Here is an 18415-nt window from a genome sequence, read left to right as displayed (position 1 = left end):
AAACACAGCAACACTCATTACACATTTATATACACACTCTGTCAAACACTCAACTGTTGCCGTGTGTTTTATTGCACAGTCCCTTTAAACTATTTTTCTGCATTACTTTGTAACTGCCTAATTCCAGTGGACTGATGACTGAACTAAAGCTGCACTGGCCAGTATTTGGAGAGACGCTTTAATGCCTTCTGTGAATGTCACAGAGGTGAGAGTCTCATATGTGGTTTGACTGAAGCAGAGATAGAGATCTGACCTTGATAAGTCCACCGAAGGAGCGCGAGCGAGCGTGTTTTTTACTGGTAGGAGTTGTGTTCTCACTCGCAGGAGTGCAGGAGTCGACTGCTTGCCAAGCTGAAATCATTAAGAGAGACACAATAATCACAGCAAAAATTTGAAAAATTACATTTTTTAATCAAAATTACATTTACAGGGATCTGTTGCCTTTAGTATCATATAAATGTATTAATAATGCTTAACTTATTGCAATAGTGTCAACAGAAAGTTAGAAATTACATTAATTATAGCTAAAATGGATGCAGTGTATTATTTCAGTGTTAATAATAATAATAATAATAATAATAATAATAATAACTCAGGTGGTCTGTTAAAATTTGTATATTAATAAAAAAAAAGACTGGGAGAATAAAAAAAACAAATGTATGGTAACAATATAAAAAAGCTGTTGTAATTAGTATATTAATATAACAATAATAATAATAATAATAATAATAAATCTTTATTTTGCTTTTTTTAAATAACAAAAATGTACAGTAAAAAGATTTTTAAAAGCCACCTCGAAGGGGTCTGTTGTAATTAATATCATAATAATAATAATCTGTTTTTTGCCTTCTTAAAAAAAGGTACAGTAAAACGATTTTAAAAAGCCATCTCAAAGGGGTCTGTTGTAATAATAATTTTTATTTTGCTTTTTTTAAAATAAAAAATAAGAAAAATAAAAAGACTGTAAAAAGATTTTAAAAAGCCATCTCAAAGGGGTCTGTTGTAATTAGTATAATAATAATAATAATAATAATAATAATCACAATTCATTTGTTGGTTTAAAATAACAAAATAATTACTGTAAAAATGTATGGTACTATAATAATAAAAAAAATACTTCAAGGGGCCTGTTGTCATTGTTATAATAACGGGGAAAAAAATTATATATATTTTTATTTTATTAAAAGACTAATTATAATGAAAATGTAATAGTGAAAGTCTGATATGATTCTGATTATAATAATACTTAATCGCAATTAATATTAATAGTTATTGAATATTAAGCACCTAAAGGGGTCTGAATAATAATAATAGATTTTTATTTATTTAAATTAACACAGTAACTATGGTAAAACTGTAAGTGAAAATAATATAAAATTGTAAAAAAAAATAATAATAACCCCCCCCCCCAAAAAAAAAACTGTCGATTAATCTGTTGCTATTAAAACAATAATAATCATTTTTAATTTTAACTGTAGTTATTAGGAATGCACCAAAATTAAAACTAAAAACACACACACAAAAAAAAAAAAAAAAAAAGAAAACAAACAAACAAAAACAAAAATAGGGCTGCAACTTATGATTATTTTGATAATCGATTGGTTGGCCGATTATTTTTCCGATTAATCGGCTTAATTCCAATTTAAAAAATTTATCAAAATCACACATTCTGAATGCTATGAGAACACAGTGCTTAACAATTTATTAGACCACCTGTCATAATAAAGAGAAAAGATAAATATCTAAAGAAAAACACATTATAACAAGCATAAAAGTGTTTCTGCTATTTATTCTGCCGTGGCGGTGTTTAGTTGACGAGGTGAAGCTGACGATCCTGACTTGGCATCTGCTCGCTTTTAATGCCTACAGTAAATGCATCTTTATCAATTAGGCCTATAGCTAATAAAATTGTTCTGTTTTTCGATTTGAATTATTTCGTTTTGTAGTAGTGAAGTAATAATTTAAAGTCAATTTATTACTCTTACCTTTATGAGCAAAAATGAAGTTTCACATGGCGCTGGCTCCTCCATGTCGTGCAAAGCTTTCACTCTCCGCACAAACGATTGTAAATGCGCCTAATTTAGCACACATTTATCTAGGTTAAACGAATAAACTAATATTGTGATATGCTTTAAGTTTTTTATATCTAAGGATTTTAATTTAAATCGTGATGACCTGAGAAGGCTAATTTGATCTGTCTGCCGCTGGTCATTACTTTAAAAAACAAAAACTTGAATTTCACACAAAAAAAAGTGTTCCAAATAGATCTCTAAATTAACTTTATAAACTAAAGAAAGGAAAATAAATGTCATTACTTTGCTATTAAAAACAGCAGCTGTGCAATGGGGAAGAGAAAGAGAAAAAAAGACAGACTAGGGGCAGTAATTCTGATCAGCTGTCAAGGCATTACACTATTAGCTTACAGTTTAAAGTAATGAATTCTCATCTTTTGAGCAGCTTGGATCACGTAACTCTCCTGTAGCATCTCAGTCTGTTCCTCCTTTACTCACGGGAGCGTGTCAAGTGCGGCTGTTCAGACATATTTTGCTGAGTAAGCTGCTTCACCTTCTCTTAGTTTGTGTAACTGATGTAGTAGCCTTTATGCAACACGATGGCAATGGCGATATTGGGTTACCAGAGAATGAATCCGTCATTAAACATTAGGGGTGTAACGATATTACAAACCGAACCGAAATATCGCGATACACCAAGCACGATACGTATCGCGAAACTCTCGTGGCGTACCGCGGTACTCCCTGCTGCCCATTGTTGAGGTTGACGTCACTTGTCTCTTACTAATTTAACCAATTTAAACATCTTTATTTTATCACATTTGATTAAATTGTATTAGTAATGATGAGCTTTTGTTCTAAATTTTGTTCTAAATATTATATTCTAAAGTTGGTATTTTCCAAGTGCATGTCATGTCATGTGACTTGAGTGAGCGATCACACTCGGTTACTACTCCGGCTCGACATTAACGCTTGTCCGGGACAAGTGGATTTTGTGAAAGGGCAAGTGAAAGAGGATTTTACTTGCCCGACCGGACAAGTAACCTGATTAAAACATCAATTACAATAACTAGCGCAGCAACGAAACTTTGGTGAGCATAATTCTGATTTTATTTCTTTAGATGACTGAAAACGGACAGTATCAAGTATCAAGCTCGTGCAGGCTATCTGACTCACGGAAAATCAACACTAATAGGCGCAACAGCAGACACAAAGAAACAAGCATGAACAAACATATGCGGTAGGAAAGCACCATTATGATTGCAAACGTGAGTGACATTGATTTTATACAACATTAGTTCAATAAACTAGTAGTTAATATTAACTGACTTACATTTTAGACACATCATTAACCATTTTTGCAAACGAAAATAGTTCTAAGCAACAGCAGAACCTCTCCGTGAATCTCCGAGCAACACAGCGGTATTTCAGTACTGAATGATTTAGCATTTTTTTAATGAATGGAGTCAGTGAACGAACTGGTTGAATCCATCTATGGTTGAATCCGTGACTCGCTCATTAAGACAGTGACTACTGCCACCTATTGGTGGTTCGGTTTTATATTTAAAGGTATTGCATTTTTCCAATATTTTAGATTTGTTTAAAAAAAGTATAACATTAATCTTATTACATTTATTTATGTATTTGCAATTTTACTGTGTAAATGTATTTTTTGGAACCTCTTATCTTCATTAAACTGTCTAAGTAAATACAGTTAAATGTCAATTTCATTGCAGGCCCAGTTTTTCCTGTGCAATGGAAAGATGGAGTTTGTTGATACAGATTTAATTTGTGCAACCAAACAGAGTCTAATTATTCTAATTTGATGTACTGATAAAATTTAAGAATTTGATGTGAATGATGACACATACAGTTAGTAAGGTTAGGAAAATAAAGTTAAAAAGTGTCATAGAAATCAATTTAAGGCAAATATCACAAATATTCAGATTAAAGTAAGACCTTATAGAGTAGTGATGAGACTGTTGCTTCAGAATGGATTCATTTACAGCAAAAAAGGCATTTTTTTTGCCCCGGACAAGTAAATTTTTAACTCGGACAAGCGAATGTCTAATTTTCACTAACTTACTCAGGTATCCTGACTGTACTAAAATGGGTTGGCAAAGTTAATAAAGAAAAAGTTTAGTTGTTCTTGTGATTAAGTGAATCTATTGTTCCTTAGCATTGCTGTTAAGAGGACATCAACCCTAACCCCACAGCACACAGAAACCGAACCGAACCGAACCGAGGCTCCAAAACCGTGAACCGAACCGAATCGTGCCTTTGGTGTATCGTTACACCCCTAATAAACATATTCAAATTCTGAATTAATTATGGTCAAAGACTATATAGAATACTTTGTTATAGTCTAACAAGTGCACGCTCCCCTTACAATCACTGGAAGCAGGCCTGATAGTGGAAAAAATTCCTGAGCCTGAACTTTTTTTTCCCTTGCCCCCGAGGTGAGTGGGGTGGAGGTACTATGTATGCGACGCACTTTTACACATAACTTGTTGGTTCAGTTCAGTCAGATAAAGGTTTTTCACAAAAAAAGCTTATAGATTGGCATTTCAGCCTTTATCCCATTAAAATGAATAAATCAAGTATATAATGCATAACATTTATTTAAAACAATGACCTAATTGTTTAGATTTTTAGAAAGCACATTAACTTCTTTCACATTTACAACTCTGTGTTTGCATAAAAAACATTGGTCGAGATTTGCAATAATCTGACCAAAAACAGCTAAAAATTTGGACGTGCAAATTAATTCTGTCACGAGGGGGCGCTTTAGGAGCGCTGAAATATTACGGTTTCCCTAAGAATGGCTGAAAGCAAAGCAGCATTAACGCTGTTTTATCAGTCATGAAATGAAAATGCCAACGACACGTTTCTGAGGACAGTCGGTTCCCTTCAGATACATTCATATAAAGACAACAGTGCAGCGTTTTGACTTTGAAACGACCAGTGAGCATATTTATTCAATGAAATCATTGCCTCTTAAAGTTTAATCCAGCTCTATCGCGATTCTCGTCTTTCCGTCCCCAACTGTAAATAATTAATCCTCTTCTTTTACTATTTAAAATATTTACCACTTTTTATGGCCTTAAATTTGATACAACTAAATTGAGGAGTTTTAAGGACCCCATGAGCCCTCTACTTCAGGATAGCCCGACTGGAAAACCCAATAGCTCCGGGACATCGGGTTAGCGATTTTGCGAGCCCTGTAAATATGCCTTTATCGAAATCCTTAATGTCTTCCCCTGGCTTCATAAACATAGCCATGACTTACGGTTTGAGTTGCCAGTAGGAGACAATTGTACAGTATGGGAGCTAAAAACACCTTCGCGCATGGAGCATTGCCTTAACCTGTATCAATCTATTTGACAAAGACACAAGGCCAGGGGTTAAAGTAAAAAAAAATCCTGAGCCTGAACTTTTTTTTTGGGGGGGGGGGGGGGGTAATAATAAAATTAAGTAACATGAGCTTTAAGTGCTTAAAAAAACTGAACTGCTAAACTGAAGATTAGAAGTAAAATCAAGGCCATTATCACTTATTTTTCCTTTTTTTCTGGGTTGGAAATTCTGAATGACAAATCATGTTCTGCTATAAATGTGCACAAACGTATTTTTAAATCGCAGACACGGTCAGCAGTGATGCGCGGATCAGTGGATAAACAACTCGAACCCGACAGCCGTTTTCAATAACCCGCCCGCAACTCGTACCGCAAAATAAAAAAAGAAGATATTGTACCCGATCCGCTTCCTGACCCGCATGTTTAATATTGGTGCGATTATGCGGTGGAGATGCGTTCATTGTCAAACATCATTCGGCATTAATTAGGTAATTTTGTCAAATGAAATGTTCTTGATTAAAAGAAAAATACAGATTGTTCATGTTGTGATTTAGTTTGTCTTGCCTTTATACAGATTTAAATAGTTTCACTTAGGCTATCTAAATTATGTCAGTGATTCTCCGATGTTAAATATGATCAAGAGTTATTTTATTTCGATCTAATAAAAGTTAAGAATAAGATTAGCCAGTCCTAAATATTAGAGGAATGTATCCTGGTATCACTGTGGATTTTTTCTTGTTACTTCATCTGATTTATATCTACCTCATTTTATAATCGTTCAGGCTTGATTTTATATAATGCAATGATGTGTGTTGACTATGCTGTATACAATTTTACCAAACATTTCCTGTTGGCACTGCAGATGTATTAAATGTAAATGTATTGCTGTTAGATTTTACAGTATTTTATGACAGCAGTTAATTTCAAAGTGTTTACATGCATGGAATTTCTAAATCCAATCTATGTATTTCCTCAAATAAAAGCAGAAAGTTGAGAGTATGGCTTTCAGTGTAGTCATTTCCACATAAAACATATTGTGTTTTTAACACTGGTTAAAGAGTTTAAATTATAATTAACTAAATTTTAGAGTTAAAATTACTCTCCAAATTGGTAATATTTTAACTCCAGAAAGTGTTAAAATTTAACTCTGAGAATGTGTTAAAAATTCAACTCCAAGAGCAGAGTTAATTTAACTCTGCGCTGGAGTCTATTTGATGGTCACGCATGTACACTCAGATTGAGTTGATTTTAACTACCAGGGAGTTTATTCCAAAGACCAGAATTTGCTGTGTATAAGCCAATTTCTTTTTTTCTTAACTTTTATTCTTCTAAAAATGATCAAGAATATCAAATCAACTTAATAGACTAGGTTAACGACTTTACTTATACAAACATAAGAAGGCACTTCAAAATGAAGTTTTCATATATAAATTCAGGAATCACGAATATGACATTTATATATGAAAAATTCATATATAATATGTATGCATAGTTGTATCAAATGAACAAGGACATTGTAGTGCCTTGAATTTATTAAGTAATGCTTAATTTCGTTCGTTTCGCTCTCTGGAAATGTAAAGAAAAATTTACGTTTTTATTCGGAATTCGTTTTTAATAATAATAATTTATATATTATTGCTTGAATAAACGTTAAAAAATAGTGCTCAATTTTATAATTAAGGAAATTAAACAGACCTAGGCATTTGAAAAGACAGTGAAATGTGTCTAATAATTCCAAAAAGAAAGAGAAACATTGGACATAATCAAAATATTCGAGACATTTATTAGAATACCATTTTCTTAACTATTAAGATGCTGCATGTGTTTATCCAGTCTAATCGAAGTGTGCGTCTCTCCCCGACTTTCCCAATAAAAATCCTAATCTAAAAAAATAAATAAAATTTTTTTAGAAAATACATAAAGCATACATCATTTAAAATTAGCCATGGTACAATGGCATTGATCAGTAAAACGTGTTGGGAATCGGGCATTTTGTCCCGCGTCATCATTTATTCAACAGTTAATAACGCTCAACATTCAAAAGGTAAATATTATTCAGCCAATAAAGTGTAGGCCTATGTATTTCATAGAAAAGTGTGTCTAGTACTATATAAATTACAAAGATTTAATTGGCATCTTTATTTCAAACGACCCGACCTACCGCGAATATAATTAAAAATATTTTTGTATGATCGTAACCGCGGGCACCCGCTCATTTCAGATCAACCCCCGCAACACTGACGGTCATTCACAGACAACGGTGTGTCAGCTGTAACAGTTGCTCCCGACAACGTCGTGGTAAGTTTGAATGCACGGGCAGCGGCGCTATGACCATAGTCTAAATCATGACGAGCAAGCATTCTTACCGCTGCTGACATACAGTGAGTTAGCTTCGTCGAGCAAATCGTGCAGAAACAAGCCCCGGGCTCTCTCAGTTTCTTGCACAAACTACCAAAAGGCTCACCATACTTTCTACAATCCACGCCCAGCGCCATTTTTTTTAAGGTCCTTTATCTATTGCTAGGACATCATCCACAGCCTTCATAAACTTGCGCTCCATTTTTTTTTCTCCGACAACGCTAACGTGACATTGACATATGGCTGTAAATCATACTGTGTTGACCCGCCCTTCTCTGCTTCTGATAGGCTTGTAACGTTAGTTAAATCTGCGTTTCTCTCATATGATTGGTAGGTGAAATAAATTGGCTCTAAAATATTAAACTGCATGTGCAGGCTCTAAAATATTTTTTTTTCCCCCACGGCCGCACGCCGGAGATCCGGCACGGTGCCGGAATACTTTAAGCCCTGCAAGGCCCACCCCTTCCCTACTTCTGATTGGCTCATCGGCTAGAATGTGACTTGTTTGAGTCGTTGAGCGTTAAAGCTGCTCTCTGACCTGCACATCTCAGATTTAGAGAAATGTCCGCGAATATCCGCGAACCTGATTTTTTTTTCCCGCAGCCACAGTACGCCGGAAATCCGGCGTGGTGCCGGAACGCTATCACCCCTGTGGAAGGCTGTGACTCATACATTACTGTAGTTCATCTCAACCTCACAAAGTTAATAAAAAGTAATAAAATAACCTTTACACTGTACATTTATTCTCCTATTTACATCATGTCTACACTTTATTTGTTTTTATGAGAGAGTTTGCGGAGGTGTAGAAATCAGCAAAACTGAAACCTGCACTTTGAGTGGTGAGTGGATTGTATCATAGCCGCCTCTGATTGGCCACAAATCAACAGATATGTCTGTGATTGGCTATTGAACGCTGTGAAAACACGTTTCTCCACATATGACCAGTGGATGAAAAGACCCGAACCGCAAATTGAAAGGATTTTTGTGATATTTGTGTATTTTTGTCGCGGATCTAAGAGTTAACAGGCAGCGTTCCAGTCTATCCGTACAGCATGTGGACATGTTAAAAACTAGGTACACTGAGGTATTGGCTGGCCTGCTATATATTTTTATGGAGGAATAAGACCGGTACAGTTCTTCAAAGCGCATTGAAGGATTCAGCATGTTTTAGTTTTGCCATCTTAATTAGTTATTTAGTTAATTATATAATTTATACATATTTAGTGTAGGCCTATTTATATTATTCTTTTTTTTTTATTTGATTCTGATTTTCTCTGTTCTCAGAAGCGCTGCTGATGCGTGATAATTTGAGTATATATGAATGCAGTTTGTGTTGTTGCTCTATATGCTGCTATTTGCATGTTAAAATAAAACATTTGCTTGTATTTTTTAATGTATCATCACAGATATTCGTGCATTCTATTTTTATTTTAAACATATTATTCTAATTTTATCAGTTAACGGCTAATGTTCGGATAACGAGCAGCGGTTGTCGGTCAGGGAAATTAACCGAAATGAGCATCCCTAGAAATAATTGATCTGTAAAAATTTGTTCAATTATAGGTTCTGAATGTCAATTTCGATTACTTTTCGATTAATCGCCCAGCCCTATGATTCAGTAATTAAATCAGTGTCTTACCACCACCTGCTGGCAGATCGTTTCAGTTATTTAAAGCATTTAATATTTCTGTGTTCAAAATTTTATATTTTTGTATACGATATAAGTGCAAGAGAAAAGCATGGCAATATATATTTTCCTCCCATCTCATATTTATTTGTCTTACAAACATTTCCTGTGTCTGGTATGATAAGAATGGGGCCTGGTGGAAAGTGATCACTGATGCAGTTGCAATGTATATTGCAAAATAAATGGTGCCCATATATATTGTGGAAAAGCTGGGGTTTCTTTACATGCTAAAAGTAGTAGGGGGGAAAAAAAACAATTTAAATCGTAAATCGGATTTTTTGTGAAAAAAAACGGGGATTTTATTTTTAGGCCATTTCGCCCAGCCCTAACCGACACCAAAAATGCTTTGCAGTAATAATTTATTTTCTTAAATAATTTTAAGTAATTTTGTAAGACCTTTTAATTTAACTCAATAATTGTAATGATACTGAATAAAAAAATAAAAATAAAAAAAAACAATAAAATGACCACACTTCAACATTTTCGGCAGATAATTTTCAGTAGATCCCTAGTAATTATGGTATAAATGTAATAGTGAAAATTATGTTGAAAATGTAGAATAACCACATTAATGGATGTCAAATGTCTGTTGTTATTAGAATATTAATAATAAAACAATTTATATTTAGTTGTTTTTGATAAAACCATAAATAAATAAATACACACTGACTAAAGCCATGTGCTCTTACCTGTCGGATGAGTTTTTTCTTCTTGGCTGAGTGGGGCATGTTATCAGTGACGTGTCGATAGAGTTCTCGGAGCGCCTCTTCGGTGTGACCGTCCGAGTCTAAACCCACTCGCGCTCCGCTCCTCTTGAATGCCGCCGTGAAAGGAGAACCGCCCACTGACAGCAGCTCCAGATCATCCTGACAGCACACAGACAACATCACACTCATGCACAACTCAATCAATAAACAACAAACACAAATGACACAAACCTTGGAGTGAATGATTTTGGTGTTTGCGAACTGAAGTCTCGCATGTTCCCTCAGGTACGTCGGCGCCTTCACAAACGACAACGAAAAAGATACAGATTGGACTTGACAATCAGAGAGACCCCAACCATGCTTTAAATGTTCAAAGAAGATAATGACATGTTTGTAAGTTATTTAAATTTAATTTGGTAGTAAATTAAACGATTACAAATCACTTTTGTTACTTGAAATAAAGCTAAAATACAACATAAATATTAGATGAAAAAACTGAATATTTTTCAAGTATGGAAGCCAGTTCCCAGCACTGCACAAAACAGAAGTAAAAAAGGTTATTGAAATTTTTTTATTTAGCAATTCAGACTATTTTCTCAGAATTGCGTGATTTAAACTTGCAATTATGAGTTATAAAGTGAGTCAGAACTGTGAGATAAAAAAAAAAGTGATTACCTTTTTAAAGCGGAAATAAAAAATAAAGCAAAATAGTTTTTTCTTTTTTAACTTAACTTTTAAAAATATAAACAGAAATATATATTTAAAAAATTATAAAAATGACAAAAGCACATTAAATTAGAAATGATTCCTTGGGAAGTAAAAAAGAAAATATTAAAAGTACTGAAAACTCACTACTGAAAGTACTGGGGGGGAAAAAAAGCAAGCTAAATAGATTTTTTTTTCTTTGTTTAACTTAACTAAAAAAAAAAAAAAAACTTAAAAAAAATGACTAAATCACAAATGTTTCTTTAGCAAGTGACTGAAATAAGTGCTAGATTTACTAAAACTAAAGCAGAAATAAAAAACAGGGTTTCTGCAGATATGAACAAGTGAAATTTAAGACTTTTTAAGACCTTTTTAATACCACCTTATATGAAATTTAAGACCGAACCTGTAATGGAAATAGATATTATATTACATGCATACATGTAATATTTAATGTGTTTAATGTAAAAAGTAAACACAATTTCATGGCTGTCATAAATTAAATTTATTACTACGATATACAGTGAACTTTTCATATCAGCAGATACTATTCCACACAAAATATCCCCATAAAAGTACCACTAGAAATATCTGATGTAAAAAAAAAATTCTGAAACAATATTTTCATCAGTGCTCTATTAGCTTTTACATCTTAAATCTGCATATTTGATTTACCTTTATAAAGGCCTTTTTTTTACTTTTGAAATGTATGCCATTACCTTTGAAATTTATTTTATGAATTTATCAATTAATTCTAAATGGCTGTTAGCAGTGAGATTACACAATTTACACTGCAAAATTAAAAGTGAGATTAATGTTTTAAATACATTTATTGATTTATAAATATATACATTAGAAATGTTGGGTGTGGAGGCATACTTTTAAACACACTAAACTACCAGCAGGTGGCGGTAAGTCACTTCATGAGCGAGTTATTTCAACTGATTCGAGCAAAACGCTGAATTATAGCAAAACGTTGCTAGGAGAATGCTTCTGCTAATGTTGCATATTGTCTAATATGTAAGTAACTACTTGACTAACTACTTTTTTATTGAGCTAAAATTAATGTAACATTTGTAATTGTGAGAATTTTCAGCAAAAAGCTCACTTGGTACATTACTGAACTATATCATGTTATAAATAAACTATACATTTGAAATGTTTACCTCAGTGTGTTTCTTTAGAGTGCTGTTACATTCATTTGTTTTAAAGTATGTCACAAATAGACCAGAAATACACACATATCCATTATCAATTTCTGTTTACGTTGAATGTATTAAAATATGAATCTTTCTTGCCTTTTGATGCTTCGCTAGTTGTTTTTGTCACTTCAGTTTTAATCAGGCGGTTTGTTCGGTCGGGCAAGTAAAAAAAAAAAACATTTTAAAAGTATTTCGAAGGCTGGCGGTCAGCTAGCTCGACCTATATTTCTTATTATTATTGATAACATTATATACAGAAAAAGGTCATTTGACTTGTATTCTGCTACTGCGATTCTGAAGACGCAGTAAAAAATCTAGTTGTTAGCAACTGGCCTTAGCCAAGCCCTATATTCAGTTTTTTCAAGCTAAGTGTCGCTAAACTTGCACTTCCCCAAAGCTAAAAAGTTAAATCCATTTTACTTCTGCGGTACAATCCGAGAGAGACTCGCGCCAATAACAGAAATCTGATTGGCTATTGCATGCTGGTCTCATTTGTAGTTTAAATACAGCAAATTATATTTGGAATTGTGAAATAAAGAACTACAACACCACGGAAACAACAAAAAGAGAATTTAAATGAGCATTAGAGGTAGCGTTACATGGACATCGGAAAAATAAGACCTGTGTAAAATTATTTAAGACCTAGAACAGCGAATTTAAGACTTTTTAAGGCCTAAAATATTGATTTTTAAATTTTAGACTTAAGACTTTTTAAGACCCCGCGGAAACCCTGAAAAAAAATAAAGCTTAACAGATTTTTTCTTCTAAATTACATATGTTCCAAGTAACTGAAATAAAATCACAAAAACTTAAAAATAAAGGTAAATGTAAATATATATTAAAAACATCATAAAAATGACAAAAGCACATTAAATTAGAAACAATTCCTTGGAGATATATGTATGTGTGTGTGTGTGTGTGTGTGTGTGTGTGTGTGTTTAAGTAGTACTAAAACAACTAAAACTCAAACAAAAATAGCTAAATAGACTTTTTTCTTTTGAATTTTTCTTTAAAATTTGAAATGTTTCTTTGTCAAGTAATTGAAATAAAAGTTGAAGTGCTAGATTTAGATTTACTAAAAAAAAATTAAAAATAAACTAACTAAAATATGTTTACGTGAAGTAAAACAAATAAAAACTAAATATTTTTAAAAATCTTATAAAAATGACAAAAGTACAGAAGCCAGTTTCCAGCACTGTATACATTTTTTTTTACAGGTTATTGCGATATTTTTATTTTGCAATTCAGACTTTCTCTGTGATATAAACTTGTAATTATGAGTTATAAAGTGATTCAGAATTGTGAGATTAAAAAGTTGTGAGTACTTTTTTTATATTCAGTGGTAGAAAATGGCTTCCATACAAAAGCACATAACAAAAGCACAAATGCTTCTTTGGAAACAAACAAAAAAAAAAGCTAAACATAAATATATGTATTAAAAAAATGTTCTGAAAAATCACAAAAGCACATTAAAGTAGAAAAGATTCCTTGGGAATTTAAAAAAAAGAAAATATTAAAAGTAACAAAACTCTGAAATAACAAAGGCTAAATCGATTTTTTTTTTACTTTTGTATCACTTAATTAAAATGACAAACATGCATAACATTAGAAATGTTGTTTTGACAAGTAACTGAAATAAAAATGAAATAAAATAAAAAAGTAAATGTTTTTGAAGGAGTAAAATTACTAAAGCTGAAATAAAAACTAAAACTATACATACATATATACTAATATAAATAAACTTTTTAAAAATTACAAAATCACAAATGTTTCTTTATCAAGTAACTGAAATAAAAAGTTGAAGTGCTAGATTTACTACAACTCAAGCTAAAATAAAAATAAAGCTAAACATAATAAACATATATACTAAAACTCTATAAAAATAAACATAAAATAAAAAATTAAAGCCAAATATAAATATTTAGAAAAAATAAAATGGGCTGATTCAAAATATTAATAAATACTATACAAGTATATAAATAATACTACGAGAATATGATGTTTTTCATTTCATCAGTATGTGAAAATAACTAGACTTTTGTAAAAGGTGTCGTGGAAAAAAGTACCCGAAAGATCTTCTGTGAGTGTTTGATGAGAAACGCCATGCCGCTGTTCAGCTTCTTCAGGTTCTCCTGAAGATCACTGGCATTCATCTGAAGAAAACAGCACATGACACATAAAAAATTAGGCCTGAACCAGGGGTATTATATTTAACCATAAAAAAAGCACTGTCATTACTTCAAATAAAATTAACTTTACCTTAATAAAATATATAAAAAAACTCTAACTTATTTTATTTCAGCCATTTGTAATTAGTTCAACAACATTTAGAGCGGTGGTTCTAGCTTCAAAGCTCTAGGGTGAGAAAAAGCAGCTCAATCCAAGTTGTCCATTGAAAAGAAATGAAAGGCGTACGTTCTTGGGCCAGATGACGTGAGGGGCGAACATGAGCGCCAGGTTGTGGGCGGACATCTTGTTTTTGTCCTGTTGTTTGGCGGTGTGGTAGAGCAGGTCCAGCAGCAGTTTGAGGAGGGTTCGGTTGGCGGTGGGCAGCAGCATCAGCAGCAGCTGCAGGGCCTCGATCTGACGCTCCTTATCCGCCACACTCGTCTTATTGCCCTGATCGTCAAACAGACTCAGCTCTGTCCACACACACAGACGGACAGCGATTATGAGCGATCCGTGATGGGAGGGATGAGGAAAGTTTGAGCAATCTCAGACTGACCTGTGATTTTGAGGTGAGCGTGGAGGTGTCTCTGGGTCAGCAGGGGTTCGGGAAGCTCTCCCAGGAAGCTCTTGAGAAGCGTGGCAACATCGTTGGGATGGAAGTCACCGGCGGAGAAGTCGATGTCGGCGCCGCTGTTGAGCTGCTCTCTCAGCGTCTGCTGTCTCAAGCTGTTCCCAGGAATGCGAAACAGACCCTCCACATGCAGATCTACACCACAACAAACATCTCAACACACTGTACTTCACATAAACTCACAGTGATCACTCAAAACATGCTAAATATGGCTGAACTTTACAATGGATTCCCCTTGTTTGGTAAGAAACTGGCAACCAAATCTGATCATTTTAAAAGAAATCCATGCAATGAGGAAATCTGAAGTGATACTAATAATGAAAAAACAATGCATGATTTAAAAATAAATGATAATAATAAATTGCACACATTATAAATAAATTATATTTTGGTGTAGTAGTGCTAATTATAATGGTAATGATAACAATAATAGCATTACATTTTTTTTTTAAATAATCAACAAAATATAGCAAAATTGTACATTATCATTAATAATAATAATTATAATAGCATGATATGATATTAAACGTATAAAAAAATAGTGCATTATTGTAACGGCATGACAAATGTTACTGTGAAAATGTACAATATTTATAATAATGTTAATAATAATAATAATATTAATATCATAGTGTTAGCAATGATTATAATAAAAACATTATTATTATTATCACTATGTACACTTTGGTATACTTGTTTGATATATATATATATATATATATATATATAAAAACACAATTTTATTACTATTATTATATTATCAACACATTTTTGCTATTATTAAAAAAAATACATATGTATAAAATAATATTATTTAAATTATGCTAATACATTATGTACATTTTTGCACAATGTACAATGGTTTTTGTGATTTATTAAAAAAAATTAATATTAGTATCATTATTGTTGTTATTTTTACTATTATAATTAACACTATGATAATACACTATACATTTTGGTAAGTAAGAAGTAATAAATTATGTATTAATTATTAATCATGAGTAATAAATTATTTTTTAATATTATTCTTATCATTAATATTATTAATATAGGTAATGCAGTGTATATACAAAAACATCACAGCAAAATGTACAGTGTTTTATCATAGTGTTATTAATTATAATAGCAATAATAACAACAATTATACTAATATTAATTTTTAAATAATATATTTTTTAAATAAATCACAAAAAACATTGTACATTGTGCAAAAATGTACATAATGTATTATCATTTTAATAATAATAATAAACATATTATAAATAATATTTTTAATCATAGCAAAAATGTTGATAACATAATAGATATTTTTTAAATAATCAAACAATTATACCAAAGTGTTCATAATGTATTATTATAGTGATAATACTAACAACAATAATGGCATTATGTTTTTTTTTTTTAATTAAATAAATATCATACAAAAAAATGCACACAAATGTGCTATCATAGAATAATAACACTTTTTAAAAATAATATATTTAAACAATCACAAAAAAATCATACCAAAAATGTACATAGTGTATTATCATAGTGTTAATAATAATAATAACAACAAAAATGATACTAGTATTAATATTTTTAAAATATAAACATTTTTTAAAATAAGTCAAAAACATAGCAAAAATGTACTATCATAATTTTAATAATATTTTAAATAAATAAAAAAACATAGTAAAAATGTAACATAACATAATAAGAAATAATCATAATAATAATAGCATGATTTTTTGTTTGAAAGTGACTTTTTAATGTGAGCTGTGAAGTTCAATGGAACTTTTTAATTACAGCCACTAGGAGTCATTAAAGAGCCACCAAGGCTCCTATAACTCACTTTTGCTGAGGTACGCGATGAGTTGATATATCTGGGCTATTCCTTCCTCCGTGAGCGGCATGCCGAACACAACACCCTTGTCTGAAAAAAAAAAAGGTCGTAAACCAGTTCACAATTAAATACATCTTCAATAACAACACGTTTAATGCAGAATTTGCCAAACATCAATTAAACTTGACGTCATTACATTAAGCTAAAGAACCAAACACTTGATCACACAAAGAAACCAATCAGGTCCTGTCTTTAGTTTGGGCCATTACTAATGAATCGAGATCCGGCCAGTCGATAGCAAAACCCTACGGCAGGAAACTAACTAGAACAGCCATTAGTAATCCTCAGAGAACTTCCCAAAGCAGACGACGTAACTCTCAGACTGACGCTTATTCAATAGTTCTGGTCAATAGCGTCTGAAATCTTCCCACCGGTGCCTCCGCAACAAGCTCAAAGGCATCAAAGACCGCTTGTAAATTTGAAGGAAGCATGAGGACGAATTAATGCCCACTGCAGGATAAAAACAGAAACAGAATACAAAGTCAATGGAAAATGGCTACAATCCTCAAATCTTCTGACCTTTGCGTTTGAGGAAGTTGAAGGAGCGGAAGAAGCCTCCGGCCGCGGTGCCATTAGGCGTCTTGGGCTCCTCTTCGCCCTGTAACTGTGAGAATTCGGCTCCTGGGAGGTCGATGAGCCGCGTGATGTTGCTCAGCACCAGTTCGGTGAAGGCCTCGGGTCGTTCGTGACGCAGCTTCTCCACGAAGAAGTCGGGGTTGAAGATGATGGGCGGCCGGGCGTCACCATTGCCAGCCGTTTCTGACTCCTGACTGATCACTACATTGCACACCGTGCCCCTACAAACACACAAATATTCTGACATTAGGCTCATTTTATTGTTTATCTATCTATTGATTTATTTAAAAAGTAACATTATTTATATATTATGACTTAAACACATCTGATCTCAGATGAAGATGAAGAAATTTTATATTTTTGGAGAAGCATAAAGTATATATAGTTATATATATAGTTATCAAGATGGCGGCTTGTCTGTAGTAGTGTGCGTGTGGTCTGTCCTTATTATTTTTTTAACTGTTTGATTTTAAGTGCTCGTTATAGTGTTTTTCACTGCGCACTTTAAGTGTTTTTATGCACTTTAATCAGTGCGACTGGCTGGACATCGTCGTTTTTATAGGAAAAAAATGCGTACACTTGTTTATTTGATTCTTCAGTGTTGCTATACGACACTGTGGATGCCTGGGGTTGGCGTGCCTTTTGACGGCGTGGATTATACTGCCAATGACCACGGATATATCTACGAGTTAACAGCGCCTTGTCTTCGGCCTGACTTGTACACTGGAACTACATCGGAATTGCTCAGGGAGTATGGCCCGCTGCTATCATGGAGAGATAAGTCTTGCGGCTTGTTGTTTACTTTTGGAGAATCTTCGCGTGGTCTGCGCTGCCTATGGACCCAGGGGAAAGGGAGCCTTTCAGCCCGTGCGAGGCCTCTTTGTTGTGGAGACCCAATTGAGGGTCCAAAGAGAAGATCATGGTTAGTCTTCATCCAGCTATTCTTATCTGGGAATATCCACCCCAACCCGGGTCCTGTGTTAGGCCAATTTCAAACTCCAGACGAATTTAAATCAACAAATGGACTACGTTTTTTTCATCTGAATGTGCGCAGTTTGACAAATAAAATGGACTCTTTAAGAATTTGGGCAGAAGCGACTGATGCAGATATGATAGTTCTCACTGAAACT

At 33.0% G+C, this 18415-nt stretch overlaps 1 protein-coding gene across 1 annotated transcript in view; it reads right to left on the bottom strand.

Moving 5' to 3' along the window:
• The window catches only part of arhgap19 (Rho GTPase activating protein 19), a 27555-nt gene extending 9349 nt beyond the window's left edge, over positions 1–18206 (bottom strand). The window contains 10 exon segments of the mRNA XM_073843779.1: positions 254–330; positions 333–351; positions 10100–10276; positions 10349–10414; positions 14091–14177; positions 14440–14666; positions 14750–14959; positions 16659–16739; positions 17229–17506; positions 18088–18206. Coding sequence (XP_073699880.1) covers positions 254–330; positions 333–351; positions 10100–10276; positions 10349–10414; positions 14091–14177; positions 14440–14666; positions 14750–14959; positions 16659–16739; positions 17229–17506; positions 18088–18206 — 1341 coding nt within the window.
• Between the last annotated feature and the right edge of the window lie 209 nt (positions 18207–18415).

Source organism: Garra rufa, chromosome 7 (assembly GCF_049309525.1).
Source record: "Garra rufa chromosome 7, GarRuf1.0, whole genome shotgun sequence".
Lineage (NCBI taxonomy): Eukaryota > Metazoa > Chordata > Actinopteri > Cypriniformes > Cyprinidae > Garra > Garra rufa.
The sequence above is the reverse complement of the archived record's forward strand: the minus strand, read 5'-3'. Positions and strand labels throughout refer to the sequence as shown.